At 34.0% G+C, this 24,873-nt stretch overlaps 1 protein-coding gene across 2 annotated transcripts in view; it reads right to left on the bottom strand.

Moving 5' to 3' along the window:
- Wdr44 (WD repeat domain 44) overlaps positions 1-24,873 on the bottom strand; it is a 93,100-nt gene that overhangs the window by 17,785 nt on the left and 50,442 nt on the right. For both annotated transcript variants that reach the window (XM_063246312.1, XM_063246313.1), the window contains exons 10-13: positions 21,586-21,692; positions 20,661-20,812; positions 18,780-18,918; positions 17,103-17,167 (exon numbers count right to left, since the gene is read on the bottom strand). In XM_063246312.1, coding sequence (XP_063102382.1) covers positions 17,103-17,167; positions 18,780-18,918; positions 20,661-20,812; positions 21,586-21,692 — 463 coding nt within the window. The remainder of the gene's footprint in view (positions 1-17,102; positions 17,168-18,779; positions 18,919-20,660; positions 20,813-21,585; positions 21,693-24,873) is intronic.

Below are 24,873 nucleotides of genomic sequence, written 5' to 3'. Positions count from 1 at the left end.
GTCCTTTGGAAAGATACCAACAAGAATAGTGGGTAAAATGGGACTTTGAGGAATCTCCACACTGAGTTCCATAGTGGTTGTACCACTCTACACTCCCATCGACAGCGGAAAAGGATTCCTTTCTCTCCACAGTCCTGCCAGCATTTGTGATTAGTTGATTTCTTTATAACAGTCATTTGACTTATTTTTCATTGTTTTGTTGCAACAAAACATGTGATGCTCAAAATTAGGGAAGGAAAGTTTTATTTTTTATAGTTTTTTGGGGGGTTAGTCTATATTTAGTTGGCTCTAAGGCAGCGTGGCTGGCAGGGCAGCCCTTTATGGATGCTGCAAACAGCAAAAGTGAAAGCAAAAGCAAGCGACCTACCCTCTTCCTGCCACTATACTGGCTCTAGCCCTGGGTGGGTGAAACACTCACATCATCAATCTAGAGCACTAGACAATGAACCAATCACAAATGCTAGATTTAGTTGCCTCCATGACTGAATGAGGCTTTGGAGGGGACATTTAAATAAACCACAATATTCCACCCCTGGCCCCCCAAAGACTCATGTGTGTTTTATATAAAAGACATTTAGTCCATTCCTAAGAGTTGTCACAGACTTAATAATTTTAGCATTGATGAAAAGTATTCAGTCTCAAGTCTCTTTTGAGATCTATGGCAAGTGCTTAAATGTAATCCCCTGTATAAATGAAGCAAGGTTAAATATTTTTAAAATGCAAAGGCACAAGATAAACATTACTATTTTAAAAGTTTTAAATGGGAATACCAAGGATTAGAATCAAAACAAGTCTAAAATCTAGCAGGGCAAAAATTAAGTCTTGGGAGTTTTATGCTTAGCATCTGAAGCAGTCTGGCTGTGAGCTCTAAAAGGTTTGGGTGATTTTATCCCTAAGGTGTTTTTAAGAATTTTAACACCTGCAGCTTTTTCTGCTTGGTTTTGGAGGCTTTTTTTGGATGAATTTTGTTTTTGACTTTTTAAGCTTTACCCTTACATCTTTATACATTTCCCTTTCAGGGACACACTGCTTGGCCTCCTAGGCCTTTTGTAATCGGCTTGGAAGCTGTCTCACCCTCAACTTGTGTATTTTTTGCACCTAAAACCAGTGCCATGTAGATGCCACTGAGGTCTACTGTCAGCTGGAGCAGTAGTCGCTTATTTTTTTTTTTTTTTTTTTTTTTTTTGGCTGTAGAGGTCAAGTGTCTGGACTGCTGAGCTCTTTGAACCTGACTGAGGAAAACCTTTGTTACTACCATTGTGGAACCTGGTGTGGTCGCTGCCATTTTGAACCTCTTGTGGGCACTGTTACCACTCTGGAATGTGGTGCACTGCGGCTTTTTTTTGAGCAAAGTATTTCACTTCTGGTGGTTTCAGGCTGTAAAAGGTGAAGAACTTTTGCTTTCTGGGATGGCCCCAGGCTATCTTTTTTATTTTTTTGGTTTTTTTTTTCCAGCAATTGAGGCTTTGCCTCTATCTTTATAGTCTATAGCTTTACTGGAGTTTCTCTTTGTTTTTTTTGGGGGGGGGGGCAAACTCACAATGTTTTAAATTATCTTGTTGATCTCCTTGCTCTTGATTTGCAACATAAATCTGGCTAAAGGCCTCCAACAACAACCATGCCACCAACTCACGATTCTACTGCCTTAAATTTTTTTGCCAGATTAATCAGTCTATTGCTTTTAATCTCAGTCTCAGGCAAAGTCTCTAGACATGAACAAAATGTAGATGAACTTTTTGCCATGCCATAATACACACTGTGTGGGGTCCACAACCAATGTGATCCTTCTTCCCAGCACAAACCTCTCAAGCCTGGTCTTTATTGGCAGGCTTTTTATCGGCCTTTTGGTCTTTTGAGCTCTGACTAGAATCTCCTCTAAGAACAGCCTAAGCTGCTTTAATTCTATGTATTTAGGTGACATCTTCAAACCTTTTTAAACTCTGTCCATAAGCCATTTTTAAAGGTTCTTGAACCACGTGGTCAGGTGTAGTCACAGCAAGGACCCCACTCTCAGTACCAAATTGTCTTAATTATTTTTTATTTTTTTTTTGTGACAAAATATGTGATGCCCAAAGTTTGGGAAGTAAAGGTTTACTTTTTATAGTTTTGGAGGGTTTTAGTCTATATTTAGTTGGCTACAAGGCAGCACAGGGTGGCAAGGCAGCTCTTTTATGGCTACTGCAAAAGTTACAGCAAAAGAGAAAGGCCTGCCTTCTTCCCTGCTGTTACACTGGCTCCACCCCTGGGCAGGTGAAACACTCACACCATCAATCTTTGAGCACTAGACAAACAAACCAGTCACAAATGCTAGATTTAGTCACCTACATATCTAAATGAGGCTTTAAAAAGACATTTAAATAAACCACAACACCCTTCTTTCTGGAGATGGAATCTTAGCATTATTTTAATTTGCATCTCTGAAATGACCAGTGAACATTGAGTATTTTTCCATATATTTAATTGCTATTTGTATTTCTGCCTCTGAGAAGTGTCTACTGATTTTAGATGCCCATTTTTACATTGGGTCTTCAAATTTGGGAGAGTCTGATTGTTTTCAGTTCTTTATATGTTCTAGATATTAACCCTTTGCGGAACAACTGGCTACGTTTTTTCCCACTCTGTAGATTGTTTTTTCACACTGCTGCTGATTTCTTTTGTTGTACAAATCTTTATAATAAGATGAGATCCCAGTTGTTTATTCTTTATAGTGTTTCCTGTACAATCCAGGCTTTGTTCATGAAGTCTTCCCCTACACCTATGTCTTTAAAACTTCTATCTATTCTTTCTTCCAGCACATTTAGTGTTTCTGCTTTAATACTTAGATACTTGATCCTTTTGATTTTAGCTCAGTGCATGGTGACAGAGAGGGAAAGCAATCAAACAGAGGGGAAAACAAGGAATCACTGGAAGGAAAATAATATGATAAGGACACCAAGCTAATATGTAACAGTTGTAACTATCTAGGTAAATGGTCTCAGTTCACCAATCAAAAGTATAGATTGGTAGAACAGATCAAGAAACAATATTCAACAATATGCTGGGTTAAAGAAACAGATTTAGCACAAAAAGAAATTCACAGACAAAGTCAAAGGATGGAAAACAACATTACCGTGCAACAGGATAAAAGCAAATGAACTTCAAGCTAAGACTGATTAAAAGAGATGAAGGTCATTACATATTTGTTAAAAGAAATTTCCAATAAGAGATAAAAATCATACATATATATGCACCAAAAACAGGTATACCCAAATGTATAAAACAAATATTAATGGACATGAAAAATCAAGTAAGCACTAATGCAATTTTAATGGGGGACCTCAATACCCCACTGTCACAAATATGTAGATCAACTAGACAAAAAAATTATCAAAGTAGTATCACAACTGAACCAAACCTCTGAACAAATGGACTTAATAGATGCCTACGCTGTTCTACTCTATAACATCAGAATACACATTCTTCTCAGTTACGCATGGGACAGTCTCCAAAACAGAGTACATACTAGCCCACAGAACATACTTAAGTAACTGCAAAGGAAATGAAATCATCCCATACATATTATGACCACAGTGCAAAAAAATTGGAAGTCAATGGCAAAATAAATCACAAAAACTCCATAAGCACATGGAAATTAGTAACAACCAATTGAACAACTAATGGGTCATTGATGAAATTAAAGAAGAAATTACACAGCATCTATAGCTAAATGAAAATGCTAATACAAAAACTTATGGGACCCAAAGAAAGCAGTACTAAGAGGGAAATTTAAAGCAGTGAATTCTCATATAAGGAAAATAGAATGAGCTTAAATGAACCTAATGTTGAAACACAAACTTCTAGAAAAAGAACAAGTCCCATCCGATAGAGGATACAAAGATTAGAGCAAAAATTAATGTAACTCAGATTAATAAAAAAAAATCAATGAATTTAAGAGTTAGTTCTTTGAAAGATTAAATAAAAGGAATTTGAGCCAAAGGAAAGAAAAGACTCAAATTCATGTAATTAGGAGTGAAAAAGGAGAAACCACAATGGATCCTTTAGAAATTCACAAGATAATCAATATCTCCTTTGAGAACTTTTAATAAGATAAAAACCAGAAAAGAAATGGACAAATTCCTAGATACCTATGAATTACCAAAGTTGAATCAAGATACCAAAATTCCAAATAACCCAATATCATTCAATGAAGTGAAAAAATGTAACTAAAAACCTACCAACAAAGTAAAGCCAAGACCCTGATGGATTCAATTCTGAATTGTACAAGAAATTTAGAGAAGACCTAGTCCTGCCATTTCTCAGACTCTTTATTGAAATTGAAAGGAAAGCAATGTTCTGAAATTCATTCTTGAAGCAAGCATTACTCTAATATCAAAACCGGAGAAGAATCCAACCAAAAGCGAGAACTACAGGCCAATCTCTCTAATGAACATCAACACAAAAATCCTCAGTAAGGTGCTAGCAAACAGAATGCAGCAAATCATCAAGATCATTCACCATGACCAAGTAGGATTTATCCCAGGGATGCAGGTGTGGTTCAACATAGGCAAATCAAGAAATGCAACACACCATATCAATAGAGCCAAAGACAAAAATCATATGATCATCTCAATTGCTGAAAAAAAGCATTTGACAAAGTCCAATACCCACTCATGATTTAAAAAAAAAAACCTACAGAAAAAAAGAATATATGGTCTTTAACTCAATCTGATAAAAGCTATCTATAACAAACCATCAGCCAATATCATACTAAATAGTCAAAAAATGAAACCTTTCACTCTAAAATCAGGACCAAGACAAGCAGTACACTGCCGCCATTTCTATTCAACATAGTTCTGGAAACATTAGCCAGAGCAATTAGACAACAGAGAACAATAAAAAGAATAAAGATAGGAAAGGAAGAAGTTAAATTATCATTATTTGTAGATGACATGATACTCTATATAGAAGATTCCAAAAACTTCACCAAAAGACTTCTAGATTTAATAATCAAATTCAGTTGTGTAGCTGGATACAAGTCAATACTCAAAAATAAATAGCTTTCTGGGTCATGAATAACCAACTTGCTAAGACAGAAATTAGGAAACCATGCCTTTTATAATAGCACCAAAACAATTGCTTGCTTTTAATTAATTTCTTAGAATATTTCCTCTAGTAGTGATCCCAGCCTTCTTCTTTTCCCTTATTCATTTTTTCCTGTACTTTTTAAAAAATATTTTAAAAAGATTTTATTATAATTTTAATTTTAGGCTCACAGAGTCCACTTCTGATTTCTGTCTTTTAGGACTGTTTGGAAAATAAAGTTGTGTTATTTCAAACCACCAAAAAAAATTTCATTACAAAATAACATAATCAGCATAGACAGTTCGGGAAGTATAGAAATTAGAAAAACAAGATCTAAAATCACCCATAATCTAAATTTTGGCCACCTTTAGTCTTTCATATTTAAAGCATAATTGGAATCAAATTGAATGCACGATTTTCTATCTTCCTTTTTATTGTACTATGAGCATTTTCTACATTTTATATTTTGAAAATATTTACTGCCCTCATAATATGGACAACCCATAATTTAATCATTTTCCTCTTGTTGGTCACCTTAGATGATTCTATTTTTTTTGCTAATATAAATACCAATTAAATGAATGTCTGGGAATATGAATCTTTTTCCTGAATTGAGTGTTTCCTTATTGTCATATATTGTTATTAGATCACAAAGTTTAAACTTGAAACTTGTAAGTTAACATTAAATAATTTTCCTTACATTGTTGGGAATATCACATTATGTCCTTATAATAAATTATTAAAGGTAGAATTATTAAGTAAAATGATTCATGGAATTTACCACTGTGGCATCATGCTGATACTCAAAATGTTTGACATTTTTGAGTATTTCATGCTTCACAGTTTCAGATTAGGGATGGCCAACCTGTTTGTTGACTACCTAAAAATGTCACCTTAAAGTTGGACTGGTCTGTGAAACTGTAAGATTTTTGATAGTTACTAGATTTACTTTATACAAGATACTATTTTGGTGATTTGGGATATCAAAATGAGTAACAGACTTATCCTCTTGTGGCCTACTGTCAGTATACAAACCAGAATGATCCTTTGAAAATGCCTGATTATATCATTCTCTGTTTAAAAGCCCTTTATCATAGCAAATGCCAAGTCCTTGCAATGGGCTATGTATTTTAATTTCTCTATCTATACCTCTGTGACTTCATCACCACCCCTTAACTGGCTCCCGTTTTCCAGGTCTTGCCACTATTATCTGAACACACCACAACTGCCTAGAGCAAATGGTCTCATCCATATGATTACTTTCCTACTTTCTTTTGATTTTGTACAAATGATAACCACTTGCCCACCCTATTTAACTACTTTTCTTGTTCACCATATTTTACTTTATGTTTTATTTTCCTTCATAAAACTTATTACTCCCTGATACACACACATGTAAAAGAATGAAACTGGTCTCATTTTATGCTAGTCACAAAAGTCAACTTGAAATGGATTAAAGACTTATATCTAAGGCTAACACTATAGAAACTGAAAAACAGCAAGTAAAGAACCCCTATTTGACAGTGGGCTTAACAATGATTTTAATTTTTTTTGTCTTTTTCCTTTTTATCGGTACTGGGGATCGAACTCACAACTGCCTGCTTGCAAGGCAGGCACTTATGCCGCTGAGCTAAATCCCTAGCCCTTAACAATTTCTTAGGATACCAAAAGCAAAGGCAACAAGAGCCAAAGTAGACAAATGCAATTATAATAGCAGTCCTCCCTTATTTTTGATTCTGCTTTTTGAAGTTTCAATTATCCACAGTTAACTGTGGCTCAAAATATTAATACTTGTTTTGATTCTTTCAAAAGTAATTTATACTATAGTATATTGTGAAAATTGTTGTGTTATATTGTTTTATTACTGCTAATTTCTTACTGTGTCTCATTTATAAATTAAAATTTATCATAGGTAAGGACATATAGGAAAAAACACCACAAATATAGTCTGGTAACAGTCATGGTTTCAGGCATCCACTGGGTGTTTCTGAATACATACTCCATTGATAAAGGCCTACTGTACATCAAATTAAAAATAAAAGCTTTCTGCACAAGAGGTAAACCACTAGAAAGGGAACTACAGGAGGGAGAAAATATTTATTAACTAATTATCTGATAAAGGTTAATACCGAAAATATATAAAGAAGTCTTACAACTGAGTAACAAAAAATCAAACCAGTGCCAACCAAATAACTCAGTTAAAACTGGACAAAGGAATCGAACATTTTCTAAACACATACAAATGGTCAACAGGTCCATGAAAAGGCACTCACTCAACATCATAAATCACCAAGGAGATATGATTTGTAAAAACCATAACGATTTATCTCCTCATACCTATTAGGATAGCTATTATAAGAAAGTGCTGGAAAGAATGTAGAGAAAAAATAATGCTTGCACACTGTTCCTGTGAATGTAAATTGGCACAGTCAGTCTAGAAAGCAATGTGGAGGTTCCTCAAAACATTAAAACTAGAGCATCCATAAGACCCAATAATTGCTGTTCGCCTGGGGGCCAGGCTCCTCCAGCTCCCTTTTGATGGGGTAAGACCAGCTGAGGCAGGGAACCCCGCCCTAGGTCACCGAACTGTTTTCTCTGCCTGGGGCCCAGGATTCAGCTTCCTGTCGAAATCAGTGAGTAAGGAGGGAGCAGGGACCTCTGTCCCAGCCTGGCTGACCTCTCTACCTCACTTGGAACAAAACTTGAAGCGCAAAAATATAGGAAAATGACAAAACGAAAGACCAAAATGCAGTCTCAAACATCCAGCCCATCTCAAGAAAGCCTAGGAGCCATGTGTATGGAAGAAAATATATGCCACATACCTGAAATACCTGAAATAATAGTAACTGAAATAAAGAAGCAACTCTGGGAAGCCTTAATGGAAATCAAACTAGAAATAATCTCTCAGGTAAAAGAAGAAATGATAAAAGAAATGAAGGAGATGCTGAACATATCTAAAGAAGACACAGTTAAAAAACTTGAGGAGATAAACAAAAAGATAGAATCCCTGGATGAAAAATTTAAGAAACAAACAGAATATATAGAGCAGATGCAAAGAGATATACAGGAAATCAAAAACTCCATCGAAAGTTGTAAAAACGGCCTCAATGAATGTGAAGATAGAATTTCAGACCTTGAAGACAAGATTGCAGCCAGTGAACAGGAAAGATCTTTTAAAAATAACAAGAAATCAGGAAATAACAATTGAACACCTGCAAGATGACGCAAAAAGGAACAACATAAGGTTAATAGGGATAAATGAAAAACAAGGGAACAACATAAAGGATGTCAAGAGGATATTTAGAGAAGTAATAGCTGAAAATTTCCCAAACATGAGACTGGAAACCGATATCAAGATCAGTGAATCATATAGAACTCCAAACAGCCATATCCAAAATAAAACTACACCCAGACACATAGTAATGGCCATCCCAGAAATCGAACAAAAGAATAGAATATTAAAAGAGAAAAGACAGATCACCTATAAAGGAAAACCTATCAGAATCACAGCAGACTTCTCAGCACAAACAATAAAGTGAAGTATTTCAGATCCTAAAGGAAAATGATTTCCAACCCAGGCTGCTGTATCCTGCAAAACTGTCCTTCAAAATGGATGGAGAAATAACATACTTCCATGAAAAAGAACAGCTGAAAAACTACATGATTACCAAGCCAACCCTGCAAAGAATACTGAAAGATAGCCTAGATGCATCTAGGAAAAAACCACTAAACAAAGCAGACAATTAAACAGAACCGAAAGACAAAGATGCAACAGCAGAAAGATAACATGTCAACAATAAACCAACATATAACAGTTATAACCATTAATGTAAATGGTCTCAATACACCAATTAAAAGAAACAGACTAGCAGAATGGATCAAGAAACAAAATCCAACCATATGCTGTCTACAAGAAACCCATCTAACCCAAAAGGATACCCACAGACTGAAAGTCAAAGGATGGAAAACAATATTTCATGCAACAGGAACCCCCCAAAAAAGCGGGGGTGGCTATTCTGCTTGCAGACAATGTGAACTTCAAGCCAATAATGATCAGAAGGGACAAAGAAGGTCACTACATACTGGTTAGGGGAAAACTCCAAGAGGAAGAGATAACTATCTTAAATATATATGCACCAAATTCCAGAGCACCCAGTTATATAAAACAAGTACTAACAGAAATGAAAAACCAAGTTAACAGTGACACAATTCTAACAGGAGATTTTAACACACCATCGACACCAATGGACAGATCAACCAGACAGAAAATCAGCAAAGAAATAAAAGAATTGAATCACACCTGTGAACAAATGGACTTAATAGACATATACAGAGTATTCCACTCAACAACAACAGAATACACATTCTTCTCAGTAGTACATGGGTCATTTTCTAAAAGAGACCATATGATAATTCACAAAACATATCTAAATAAATGCAAAAGGGTTGAAATCATCCCTTGCATGCTATCGAAACATAGCGCTATGAAATTAGAAATTAATGATAAAAGATACTACAAAATTCCCACAAACACATGGAAACTGAATAACACGCTCTTGAGTAATCAGTGGGTCACAGAGGAAATCAAAGAAGAAATTAAACACTACCTACAAGAAAATGAAAACACAAATACAACTTACCGGAATCTGTGGGATGCAATGAAAGCTGTCCTCAGAGGAAAATTTATAGCACTGAGTTCACACATCAGGAAAACAGAATGAATACAAATAAATAACCTGATGTTACACCTCAAACATCTAGAAAAAGAAGAGCAAGTCAAGCCCAAAGCCAAAAGAAGAGAAGAAATTATAAAAATCAGAGCAGAAATCAATGCAATAGAGACTAAAAAAACAATCCAAAAAATCAATGAATCAAAGAGTTGGTTCTTTGAAAGAATAAATAAAATTGATAAGCCCTTAGTCAACCTTATTAAAAAAAGGGAAGAAAAAGCTCAAATTCATGCAATAAGGAATGAAAGAGGAGAAATCACTACAGACCCTATAGAAATACAGAAAATCATCAACACCTATTTCGAAAACCTCTACTCTCAAAGGTTTGATAACACAGAGGAAATGGACAGATTCCTAGAAGCATACGAAGTACCAAAGCTAGGTCATGAAGATGTAAAACTACTGAATAACCCAATTTGTATTAATGAAATCGAAAACATAATTAAATCCTTACCTACAAAGAAGAGTCCAGGCCCAGACGGATTCACTGCAGAATTCTACAAGAAATACAAAGAAGACCTAATGCCAACCCTCCTCAAACTCTTCAATGAAACTGAAAGTGAAGCAATCCTTCCTAAGTCATTCCTGGAAGCAAATATTACTCTAGTACCAAAACCTGAGAAAGACCCAACTAAAAAAGAGAACTACAAACCAATATCCCTAATGAACACAGACGCAAAAATCCTCAATAAAATATTGGCAAATAGGATGCAGCAAATCATCAAGAAGATCATACACCATGACCAAGTGGGATTCATCCCAGGCATGCAGGGATGGTTCAATATACGTAAATCAATAAATGTAATACACCATATCAATAGAGCCCAAAGTAAGAACCACATGATCATTTCTGTAGATGCAGAAAAAGCTTTTGATAAGGTCCAACATTCATTCATGATAAGAACCCTGCAGAAAATTGGAATAGATGGTCTTTACCTCAATATAATAAAGGCCATCTATGACAAACCAACAGCCAATATCATACTAAATGGCCAAAAATTGAAGGCCTTTACTTTAAAATCAGGCACAAGACAAGGATGTTCCTTATCACCACTCCTATTTAATATAGTACTGGAAATACTAGCCAGAGCAATTAGACAAGAGAGAGAAATAAAAGGCATAAAGATGGGGAAAGAAGAAGTTAAGCTATCATTATTTGCAGATGACATGATACTCTATATAAAAGATCCCCAAAACTCCATTGAAAGACTGCTAGACATAATAAATAAATTTAGTAATGTAGCTGGCTATAAAATCAATACTCAAAAATCAATAGCATTCCTATACACTAACAACAAAGTCACAGAAAGAGAAATAAGGGAAGCCACACCCTTCACACTAGCAACCAAAAAAAATGAAATATCTAGGAATTACTCTCACTAAAGTAGCGAAAGACCTTTACAGGGAAAATTATATTACACTGAAAAATGAAATTGAAGATGATCTCAGAAAATGGAAAAACATCCCTTGCTCATGGATAGGGAGAATAAATATTGTGAAAATGGCCATTCTCCAAAAACTATTATACAGATTCAATGCAATCCCGATAAAAATACCATCAACATACCTCATAGAACTCAAGAAATCACTCCTAAAATTCATCTGGAGTGAGAAGAGACCTAGAATAGCAAGGACAGTTCTAAGCAGCAAAGGCAAGGCAGGAGGTATCACAATCCCTGACTTGAAACTATATTACAAAGCAACCATAGTAAAATCAACATGGTACTGGAACCAAAACAGAGCTCAAGATCAGTGGAATAGATTAGAAGATACAACCACAACTGCAAACACACTCAACCACGTTATCTTTGATAAAGGGGCCAAACAGGTTCACTGGGAGTACGACAGTCTATTTAATAAATGGTGCTGGAAAAACTAGCTCTCCATATGTCGAAAACTAAAACTAGACCCATGCCTATCACCATGCACTAAAATAAAATCTAAATGGGTCAAACATCTAAATATTAAAACAGAAACACTAAATCTATTGGTAGACAAATTGGGTAAAAACCTTGAAGATGTAGAGAATTCATGAACAGGACTCAAACCACAAGGGGAAATACTTCCCAGAATCAATAACTGTGATCACCTCTTATTAAAAAGTTTCTGCCCGTCAAAAGAAGTCTCCAGTGTGGTGAGAAGAAAACCCACAAACTAGGAAAAAATCTTAGTGAACTGCCCCTCAGACAAAGGACTTCTGTCTAAAACATATAAAGAATTAAAAAAAAAAATCAGACCCCCAAAATTCAAAGACCCAATCCAAAAATGGGCTTCTGAGATGAATAGACACTTCTCAGATGAAGAAATACAAATGGCAAATAAATATATGAAAAAATGTTCATCATCATTGGTCATTAGAGAAATGCAAATCAAAACCACACTGAGATTCCATCTCACTCCTGAAAGAATGGCCAGGATCAAGAAAACAACAACCACAAATGCTGGAGAGGCTGTGGAGAAAAAGGAACTCTTCTGCACTGTTGGTGGAAGTGTAGACTAGTACAACCATTGTGGAGGTTAGCCTGGAGATTTCTCAGAAAACTAGGACTGGAAGCCCCATATGACCCAGCTATACCACTTCTAGGCATATTACCAGAAGAACTGAAAGCATCATACCACAGTGATATATGTGCACCCATGTTTATAGCAGCACAATTTGTAATAGCCAGATCTTGGAAACAACCTAAGTGTCCATCAACTGAAGAATGGATAAAAACGTTGTGTTATTTTTATATAATGGATTACTACTCAGCTATAAAGAATGACCGCATTGAGACATTTATAAATAAATGGACGCAGCTTGAGACCATACTCATAAGTGAAATAAATCAAACTCACATGTATAAATACTGAATAGTTTCCCTAGTATAAGAAATGATAAGAATACACAGAAGTATGTGGTAATCATGATTCCCAATCATATTGGTTTGAAGCCATATGTTTTCACTCATTAACCGCAATGGTTTTAACCTGGGTTGTTCGATTTAGTATCTATGATAGCACGAATAGCTATTTTGAAGAAAGCAACACAACATAAAAGCTAGTGCTGATTTAATATCGTCTTGTTTTGAAGTCCCATCAAGCTGTAGTACATCTGTTTCCACTGGTTTTAACATGTTGTACCTTACTATATTTTACTATATGCTATAGTATAAACAAAACTCTTTATAGGGAAAGAGATAATATAGAAACCATTATTTGTTTTCTATTAGCAGGTTCTAAATACCCTGTAATTCTTGCATTCTCTTGAAAGTCTTCACCCTGTCTAGATACGCTTGATTTTATAGCACGCGAAGTTACACTCAAATAATTAGAGGAAAGAGGCACTACGGTGACTACTATTATGTTAGATTATCTGGCGGTGAAACACAATGATGCTTGAATTTCTCAGTTCTGCCCTGCGTTGTTTTATTACAATGTCCTCTCTTATCTGTGTCTTCCCCCTATTTTTAAATTAATCTATTTTCTCTCATTTTTTTAATTAAGGGAAAACTAAATTTTTAAAGAATAACAGGACATATTATAGTAACTTTTTTGTTGTCCTATTAACCTGACTTGAACCCCAGTATTGCTCTCCCGATGTTGTTCTGTCTGATTATTATATATTCTATTTTGTTTGATAGTATCAAGTTTGAGGGTATAGGCAATCACTTTGAAGGCAATAAGATATACTATGATGCCCAATATGGATTGACTATCATCCTTTTAAGTCCGTATGGTCCTCAGTTTAGATTTTGTTGGTTTTGTTCCGTATTGTTTTGATCAATTCTATTATACCTGATGATATAGACAACTCAATTTAAAAATAGCAAGAGGCACAATGGTAACCACTTTTGATCACCTGGTATTCTATTTTTGCATCACATGCTATGCCCACCCTTCTGTTTTAACTGACTCTGTTTTGCTTAGTCACATTTGTTTTTATTCTCTTCAAAAAAGTAATAAGAACCGTGAGAGTAATAAAACCCTAAAAGTCTAATTGTTACTGTAAAAAAGAGAGGAAAGTAAGGTGGACTAAGGGATATAACCACAGATATGTTCGAGAGTGTAGGATGGAAAACCATATAACTGAGCCCTTGTTGGATCATTGAACGGAACTGTCTCCAATTTCACTGTATGAATGTTCACTTTATATTCTTTAATTTAGTGATATGGACAACTGTTTCTGGGAAGATAATGTGTAGCCTGTTAACTGGTGATTTCGTACTGTATATATTTTTCTAGAAATACTGTATTATTTGTACCCTTTTACTGCATTGTTTATGTCCTTTCTTTTTTTTTTTCTTCTCTCTTTAAATAAAAAAAGACCCAATAATCTACTTCCTTCTATGTAATATATACTAAGGAACTTAAGCCAGGATCTCAAAGATCTATCTGTATTCTCATGTGCACTGCAACATTATTCACAGCAGCCGAGACATGCAAGTAATCTGAACGTCCAAAGAGCGATGAGTGAATGGATCAAGAATGTATGCTAACTGAAAGTTACACAAAGAAAGACAAATACTAATATTACTTATATATAGTGAATATAGTCAACTTATAGAAGCAGAGTGGGATAATAGTTGCCGGGGTCAGAAGGGGAAATTAGACAATATTAATCAAAGAGTACAATTTCAATTATATAAAATGCCAAATTCCTAGAAATCTATTGTACAGTATAACAACTAATAATAATAATAATGTACTACATTCTTAAAATGAACTAGAGTGTTGGTCTTAAACAAAGAATAGGAGGAAATTTTTTAAGTTGATTGACAGGTTTATGGTGCAGATTTTGGTGATGGGTTCTTGGCTTTATTTTTTATCTCTTAATTCATCAAATTGTATGTATTAAATGTGTAAGAGTTTTTATATATCAATTATGTTTAATAAAGAAGTTTAAAAATTATCTTCTAATATATTACAAAACTTACTTATTTTGCTTATCTTCTTCCACTAGGATGTAATCTTTGTAACAACGAATAGTCTCATTTGTTCATTTATTAAATCTGTAATTTCTACAACAGTAATTAGCACATGCTAGGCACACAATAAATATTTTTGGACTGAATGAAGACAAAGTTCCAAATCTTAAGATGTCAACTAATAAAGTATAATAGTTAAGAGTGTATGTCCTAGAGAGAGAATAGAGCTGAGTTCTAATTCTTACGTTCTATGTAACAATGGGATAGAACTGGTGAGTTATTTGGTATTTCTAGACTCATTATATACCCCAGGCTGGTCTTCAACTTGCAGAGATCCTCCTTATTCAGCCTCCCAAGTGCTGGGCTGGAAGCACCACTATGCCCAGCTACAATGGGTACATTTATATATTCTACTTTATATGGATGATGAGAAAACAAAACTATTTCAAAAGAGAAAAGAATAGCACCGCAAGGAAAAAACCAAATGTACATCAGGAAAATAAACTCTGCTGTACTTACATTGGGCCTCACCTTACCTAGGTTAAAAGATAATTCCACATACCAAACTTCAATGCCATATGAAATACACACCACTTAATTGTTGCCAAATAGAATAACAGAAGTGAAAAAATTCCAAATGATCTTTTTCCCCAAACCAGATATAAGCTATTCAACTATTACAGAAAACAATCATAGTATACTAGAGGATTACTCATTATTGTGTCAAAGAAATATGACAGTCCTCATTTGAAGGGCTCTGTATTCATTCAAAATTGTAGTTATTTTGGATTTTTGAAGTAGATGGAAATACTCATCTGTAAGTAGGACTGTTAAAATAAGCATAATAGTAGTACAGACAGATTAATATCAATCAATGCCTGGAAATTGGTAAATTAAACTAATAAAAAAGCAAATTTTCATTTAAAGCAAAGCAGCTAAAGTTTTCACCACTGCATTGGTCAGTGAAGGCTTCATGAAGGAGGTGGGCCATAAATGAAAAGGAAGACTGAAGGCATCTAGACATGGGCAACATTATAAGGGAACAGAAACAGGGATGTTACACTGATTGTAGGCATACATCAATCACTATGGGGTTACATTTCAAGGGTACTAAATATGTTCAACACAATTTTATTTGCTTTAAATAAGCCCAGAGCTTAGCTATGAAGACAAACTGACAAGTAAGATGTGGTAAATAATATTAATATAAAGTATGTATGATACACTCTCAGAAAAAAAATGAAGAAAAATTTTGCTGTATTCAGGGAAAACAATACTAGAAAGTAAGATATTTGAGTTGAATGTTGAAGAATGAGTGGGACCTTGCTCTGAGAACAGAACAGAAGCCAGGTGTGGGAGCGGAGGTCTGTAATCTTAGTCTCTAGGAGACTGGTGCAGGAGAATCACTGTGAGTTTAAGGTCAGTTTGGGCTAACATAGAGATAACCTATCTCAAAACAAAACAAAACAAAACAATCACAATAAGAGTAACAATACGAGAGAGAGACAGAGACGACATTGTGGGCAAAGCAAACATCATGTACAGTGTTTAGGATATAAACCTATTATCTAAAAGGCAAGTAGGACACAGAGACACTAGGCAATTAGAATAAAGTTTAATAGGTAAAATAAGGCATTAATAGCTGGACCTTACTCTGAAGGTGATAAAGAACTATGAGAATATTTTAAACCATAAAATTGGTATGTACTATCATTTTTTAAATATCTAATATAGATCTTAGGGAGGGGATTTGTTTCATTTAAGTTTATATTCTTGTGTGGTATCTTAAGAAATACTGTCAATTACCTAGCAACCTTTAAATAGGAAAACTATTTAGTTATCAATTGCAGATATTCCTTGTTTAATAACTTACCTGATTAACAACTGTTTGGACTTAGGACTGAGAGGCACTTACGACTCATATATATATATACATATATATATATATATATATGTCGTATATATATGTACAATTTTATACATCTTATTACCTTGTTTATAGAGCCTTAATGCTTTTATGTACAGTATACCTTATTTATATAGTACTGTAGTTTTATGTTGCTATACAATGCAGTACGGCATGTAAGAGTTACACAAATAGAAGCAAAGTCATCAAGTTGGAGTTTCCTTTAACTATTTCTCTGTTCTGAATATTGTAAATGTACATAGTATACACAATTCCTAATTTAGCATACAAGTCAATTAATAACCTAGTTACAGGAAAGGAATTCCGTGGTTAAATAAGAAATGCCTGTATAATAGACAAAACTTATTTCTAATGACTATATATAGTTAATTTAATAAAGTACCTTCATGCAACTGTAATTTCTACAAAACAGAAAAGTACTTTATGGTAAACAAATCATTGTATTTCACAATAGTAACCATAAAATAATGAACATACCCCTGTATCTGTATCAGATTTTGATGAACTTAGACTTTCCTGAGAAGGTGATGGAGACACGCGTCCTAAAAATAGCATAACAGTTGTAAAAAAGCATATTGTGTACATATACTCATGCATGAAAAATATTCAGAAATCACACAGTAACTCCTAATTGTCAGAGAACATAATATTATGGAAAATGCCTGTTCTAAACAAGTATAATCCTGTAAGCACCAAAGTATTTGTTTGCATCTTTTGTGTGTGTTTGTGATGCTAGGGATTGATTCTGAAGCCTCATGCATGCTAGGTAAGCATTCTGCCATTGAGATACACTCCTAAACCCATTTTTAAATAACATTTTTATAAAACAGATTAATCACTTCACTAAGTAATCAAAATACTGCTAAACTCTCAGTATTCATAATGAACACATTCGCATTCACAGTAACAAGCGGCAAGAACAATCAAGGGGCAAAAAAAGGGTCTGGGCAGTGTTAGGTCTCAAGAGCCACTAAAATAGTTTTGCTGTCCTGACAGGGCAATAAAAGAAGTAAAACATAGCTAAAACCAAACAACTCATTGTATAGTAAACACAGTTTAACTTTTTGTCAAATTCATTGTTTTCAATTATGTGTTACAACATAATACAGAAGTAAATTCATAGTATGCAATACATTAGCCATTGTTAATTATTACCTTGTTTTGAAATTCTGTATCATTTTTACTATTTTTCTCTCTTTAAAATTAAAAAAAAGAGGGCCTAGCTTGCCAATTAAGTGAATCTCTCAAGACTTCTGTGTTCTGCAAACTAGTGTTCTGTACTCTATATTGTCACCTTGGCTACCTGTATTCTCCTTTCTACAAATTCCTTAAAATGTGCTTCCAGCTTTAGGTGATTGGGAGGAGAAGAGTTAGTGGAGAAAATTTATTACACATCAAATAACAACAAAGAAAAGAATCTCATAAACGTGAAGCTCCAATTTATACCAATTGCTTTCCTGATAACATCAAACATAAATATTCTTTCAGAAGAATAATCAGTGTTTGCATACATACTGTTCTGAGGTTTTTCTTTTCTATTTAACATTTTTTCATATATCCCTTAGTTATTTTGACAATTTGCCTTTGCTTTGCAAGGCTGTTTCCTTAATCATTCTTTACCCATTGTGTTGTATATATTATCATTCTTTTTCTAGTTTAACTATATCTTTCACTTTAGCCTGAACAGAAATAAAGATTACCAAAGAAAACTAAATGACTTTGTTTTTAGTGGTTGATGAAATAAATTACACACTACACTTGAAAAACAATAGATCAAAAGCTTTGTGGTAGTACTTCACATTGAGTTTAGAGGTTTTCTGCTATTTACTTCTGTCTTTCTACTTTTGGCTATTATGCTTAGTAGTGTTTACTGCAAGGGACTGTCAGGTAAGGAGGGTTTTTAGGGTGAATATCTCTTATCACAGTTTGGAGTTTCTTGGGTTTAGAATATATGGTACTGATTTTACATCCTTATCTAAGAATCACACACTTAAAATTCTTTAGAAATTTAAATTTTTTTGAGTATCATACTGATATTCCACAAATTTCAGATTACAAAGCATTCCAGATTTTGGATTAAGGCTGCTTAACCTGTGTTATACTTAAATGTAAAAATTCCAGATTTCACTAGATTTTTAAATAAATCAAAAATACCTTCAGTATTGTATTTCATTCGCATATTGTTGAAGTAATCAAAAGCATTTTTTAAAGCCCATATTCTCACTACATTGTCTTGTCCAGCTGAGGCTAGCAACCGGCCACAGTGAGAAAATTTCATGGTCCAAACAGCTCCCTATAAAAACAAAAGAAAGTTAAAAGGTATTACTCTGAAAAGTTTAGAGTCATTAAGCCAAAATTTTAAATTATGTTAAATAATTCACATTATTGGTACTGCTTTATGGCCAGAAGCTCAATGGCATTGTACTACTACAGAATAAGATAATTACAGTTTACTCTAATTCAAATTAGCAAGTTTAAGACCTTAAATCACGGCCACACATTGATGAATATGAAAATTCCAAGGTAGCTAGAAAGCATAATCTGAGAAGCACAGTATTAGTGTAAGATTTCAGTCTCCTAGTTGAACATGAAGGTAGAAGAGACAGAACACAGCATGACACTAAAAATCCTAACCAGTGCTGGGAAATAATAGGGGCCATCTTCTCCGTGACCTTCATGGCACCAGGCACTCAGAACTAAGTATCAGAATGGTGTGGTCTTATCTCACTTTTCTCCCTAGAAACAAGACTCGGCAGGATATGGCTAGAATCTCTAAATACTGAAACAATGGGGACGTGTGTGTTGGGAGGCAGATTAAAGAATAAATTCTACTGTGACACACATTCAGGTGTATCAAAAAGATTAGCCAATTTAGAAACAATAGCTCATTTATTACACTAATGTTCAACTCACAAAATTCAAGTACAGCAATAAAATGTCATTCAGAGGCTACTACAATGAGATTTTATATAAACAGGATACAATGAAGGAGTCTCACACAGAATAAGAAAATTCATCAAGTTCTATAATGAAAGTACTATAATCATGTATGTAGATTATAAGCACCAAAATTCAAATTCTAAAATTGGCTGCCATCTAATGTTTATGACTGCTTCCTTATTAAACCAACTTTTAGACTTAAAATTTGGCCAGATCCATAATCAAGCAGACAGAATCATGATCCACTTCTGAGTTTTCCTGCTACTTTCTTTCCCCATGTTCCTACATTTTCAGAGGACAACTGTGCACTGTCATCTACATGTTGGTACATTTGAATTCTGACAGAGAGCACAAACTTCTACTTATCTTCTTGCTTTAGCTGTCTTACTGTAAAAATATATTGGAGTTCTGAAATATTTGTTTAAATTATTAAAATATAATACAGAACATGTTAAAAATTTTTCAAAGTGACAGACCACCCTAAAAATTAACTGTCTTAGGCTTTGGTAACTGTATAGTTTTCTTAATGACACAGGCCTAAAATTTAAGGGTATCTTACTTCTTGAAAAATAGCTCAGAGATTTATTCTACATTATTACTGTTATGACTGAGATCTGTTCCCCAAAACTCTTCTGCACGCAGAGGTGGGGTTTTTGGAAGGTCACTGCATCATAGGAGGGCCAGACTCATCAGTGCCTTGATTAATTCACTGATGCTTTCCTAACTGACTTGCTGTTAGGAGGTGGAGCCTAGTTAGAGCTGGGTCAATAGGGGAGTGAGCTGTATGTCCCTCTCTGGCTCCTCCTTTGTCTCTCTGCTTCCTAGCCAGCAAGGGTTGAACAGCTGTCATATGCCATGCTTTTTAACCATGCTTATTCTATTTTACAGACAAATGACCAGGAATTATAGCCAGGAGCCTCTCTTCCTTTAAGTTGTGGATGTCGGGCATTTAGTCCTAGTGATTCTGGAATTTATATGTTCATTATATCATATTAATATAAATGTATACTTCTTGAGTCAAAAGTAGAGATCAGTTTTATAGATGCCAACATATTTTTCTCAAGAAAAAAATCTGAAACCTAAAACATTACTTACCATATGTTCCCCACTAAGATCTTGCACCACTTTGATTTGATCAAAATCATAAGGCCCTTTAAAACCATGTGCTGCTTTGAATTTAACTGGTCTTGTATAGGGCATTCCTTCATCATCACTTGATGAAGGATCATCTTGATCAGTATGAAACACTGAAGAGTAAGCAACAGAAATTATTATCAGCTAATATAGATACAGCTACTCTCACATTTTCATATACTTATCAAGAAAATTCATTCAACAGAGAAACAAAATTTTGTCTATTACTATATATCATATCAAAAGCCCAGAGTCTTGTGCCAGATTAACTTGGTTCAAATCAACTCCTGTTATTTATTATCTGTGTGACCATAGGCAAGTTATTCAATTTTGCTATGCCTGTTTTCTCATCTACAAAATGGAAGTAAGGATGGTACTTACCACAAAGAGATTTTATAGGATTGAATGAATACAGGTAAAAATGCTTAGAATAGTGTCCGAGACAGAAAAAATAATACATAAGTGCTCATTAAATTAAAAAATCAGTACAATAATGACAAAGGAACAGGGAAATAAGATCTATGCAAACTTACAAAATTTATCTAATTTTGAAAATATTTATAAAAACTGAAATAGGACAGGGATATAGCCCAGCAACACAGTTCCTGGATGGCAAGTGTGAAGTCCTGAATTCAATTCCCAGTACACACACACACACAAAATAAAAACTAAAATCACAAAACTAATTTATAACTGATTATTAAACAATCAATCCTTGTTGGCTGTCACAATGAAAAAATATGTACAAATTCATATTTAAAACATATAAATTCATTTTTGTACTCACAAAATTAAGCAAATTATGATTTCCTAAAACACTTAAGATATTAGCTATAAAAGCATAGGCCAATAAAACAGAATGTTCCATATTTTTTATTTCATTTACCTTCATCTCTTACACTTTTAACCTTATTTATAGCACGTTCACCATATTCCTCAGCAAGGTGCTTTGCTCTCTTCACTGATTTTCCAAGGAACTTCTTTAATTGAGTCCTTAATAAAATATTTAAAAATAATATTAACTAATTGTTAAAGCTTAATAATTCACATATAAACTAAATATTAAAAGATGTGGTCAATATGTAACAGCTAAACTATAAAATCAACCCAAATGCCCAACAACAGAGGAATGGATAAAAAAAGATGTACTTTTTTATACAATGGACTACTACTCAGCCATAAGGAAGGATACACCTGAGGCTTTTATAGGTAAATAGATGCAACTTCAGATGATCATCTTAAGTGAAATAACTCAGAGTCACATGTGTAAACATCCTATTGTCTCCTTGGTGTGAGAAACTGAAACAGTAAATAAAGTCCAAAATGTACAATAGATATTGTGAAATAGGAAGAAAGTGTTCAAAAGGAAAAAGGAACTAAGATGCGGGTAAGGGTAAAGGAAAGAAGGGAAAAGGAAAAAAATACAAGATAGTTGTGCTATTAGTTTCTTAGTTCACTGAAAAGAAAGGTTTGTGTTAATTATTGTCGGTAGAATTTTTAATGCCAATATCTTGCACTCTAATAATACTTTAAAGATAAAACTACTCAACAGATTAATTACTGTTATTCTCCTATTCTGGTATGAAATTTTGTTTTGCTTTATTCCCACAAAGTAATAAAAAAAGATGTGACTGGTAAAGTACATTGTTTAGGAATAACCTTTGTATTGCTTCACGGCTTTTTGGCTAAGATAAAGTGTAGGAATAACTTTTGTTTTATAAAAATAACAGGTGCTTGAATCACTTAGTCCCTTGTCCTATGAATTAAATATATTCTAGTTAATTTGATAAAAAATATAGGCAGTTTCTACGGATTTGCATGATATATTCTAGAATTCTATATTCTTTCAATGCTGAATATTATACTAACAGATTGGTAGGAGAAAGACAGGGGAAAGATGGTTTAAAGTTTAGAAACCTAAGCTCCATGTCTAGCTAATCTGATTTGGAAAGGATGGGGTGAGGTAGTGAATATGTGGTGAAAACCAGTTTGAGAATACTGCTTTAGAAAGTAGTTCTTAAAAAGACTTTTATCTCTCAATAAAAATATTATGCTTTTAAAAAAACAGATTTTATCAATAAACAATAAGGTAAAAAAGATTTACTTTGAGGTTTGGAGTTTTTTCCTTTTAAATTTTGATATTTGCTTTTTTTCCCTTTATTTTGCTGTTTTATCTTCTTTTTGTTTGTTTTTTCATCTAATTCTTTTTATTTTCTTTTACTGCTTACCAGGATCCTTTATCTCACTTTTCCCTCCTAGTCTTTTACTTATTTTTCAAATTTTACTTCTTTTATTATCTCATTGCCCATTCTCTCTGTCTTAATAGTATGACCATTAAGCTTTATCAATCTTTAAATAGTTAACTCTCTAATATTATTGTTGCATTCTTTCTACTGTTAGTGGAGGTATAATTCTTATATTTAGTAGTCACTATTTGTGCTGTCTTTAAATTAAAATCACAGATTTCTTTACTATATTAAGAGTGATATATTATTGGTTCTTATGGTATGTCAACATCCAGTCTGTCTTTGACTCTATTATTGTTGCTATTACCAGGGGATATAGTTACTGCTATTAATTGGCTTTCTCTGTGTTCCAATGCCTGCACAGTCTTTGTGTCATTAACAATACTGTGGTCCATTTCCGCAGAACTGAGTGCTGGGCCAATTATACAGTACCCTCCCCTCCCAAATTAATGGAGGGGTCTGAAACTTGAGACAGAGGCAAAGGCATGTAATTAGCCATACCTAAACCGTGTCACTGAAAATCAGACACTAAATAAATAGATCTTCATACTAGCAACAAAGCCTTTCCAATCTAATGGATCCCCAGACCTCAGTGCATGTGCACCCATAAACATATGCATACATGCATTTATATGCACACCCCTCCAAAAGATGAGAGAGTAACAAAAGGTAACAAAATGCCTCAGACAAAAACTCCAATTCCAGTGAAGCTGATCCATGGGGCAAAGGGGATGAAATCAAAAGTAGCATAGCTAAATTACTTGAGGTAAGAGAAAAGTCTTACCAAGAAGGTACTCAGGGAGCTCAGCAAAGATATAATCAGACAGACAATAGATTTAAAAACAAAACAGTGAGTTTATAGAAGACACTACTAGAACTAAGGTAGCTGAGCTCAATAAAATGGTATAAAACATGAATGGCCAGTTTAGCAAGAAACTGGAGTCCATAAAAAGATATCAAACACAAATCCAGGAGATGAAAAACTCCATTTATTTAAAGTACTCTATGGACAACAGAAATGACATATGTGAGGGCAGAGCATCAGCAGTTGAAGAAGACAGGACTGATGCCAGTGGCCATATACTTAGAAATACTTTAAAACCAATGAGAGAACATGAAAAAATGGAACCAGCTGTTGTTGAATGATGCAAAGATAAACAATTAAACATGAATTACAATTAGTAAAAAATATGAAGACGGAAAATATCGCATAAAAACCTGTTTACAGAAATAACAGCAGAAAACTTTCTGCATATGGTGAAAGGATTTAACACAAAGGTAAGTGACACATATAGAACCCCAAATAGCCATAACCAGAAAAAAGCTTATGTTATGTACACATGCCAACTCATGATGAATGTAATAATTATGTACTGTAAACATGTACTAATAAAACTAAAACTTACAAAAGAAGAGGCATTTACTTATAAATATAATGCTTTGTTAGCTTAAAATGTCCTTTGCACCTTCTCTTTCAGTTTGGGTATTTTCACAATGTAACCCAAGTTGCACCTTCAAGCTTCCATTCATAGTATTTGTTTACTGATTTTTTTCAATGATGTTCACTTCAAATTTTCATATTTGAAGATTGTAAGAAACCAAGCACAGTAAATGATATTTAAAACCCAAACAATTTACAAGTCAGGTGTAAATTTCTATCAGTTAATGAGATCTCAAGATGCTATAGGCAATAGTTTTAAAAACTTGCTGAGCTATTTATATGTATACATGATGCTCACTGCTATAGTGGTTAGAATAGGTAAGATGTAGGAAAAAATGTCCTTAGAAGATCAGATAAAGAAGTATGGAATTTAATACAATGAATGAGACAACTCTGTTATTCAAATGCTTTAAACTTTTAGTAGCCTCAGGGCCTCTGCACATGTGGTTATTTATAACTAGAACACTCCTCCCCTGGTTAATTCCTA

This window comes from Cavia porcellus, unplaced genomic scaffold, assembly GCF_034190915.1.
Source record: "Cavia porcellus strain 051 isolate PalLab524CR breed Dunkin Hartley unplaced genomic scaffold, mCavPor4.1 scaffold_3, whole genome shotgun sequence".
Classification (NCBI taxonomy): domain Eukaryota; kingdom Metazoa; phylum Chordata; class Mammalia; order Rodentia; family Caviidae; genus Cavia; species Cavia porcellus.
The sequence above is the reverse complement of the archived record's forward strand: the minus strand, read 5'-3'. Positions and strand labels throughout refer to the sequence as shown.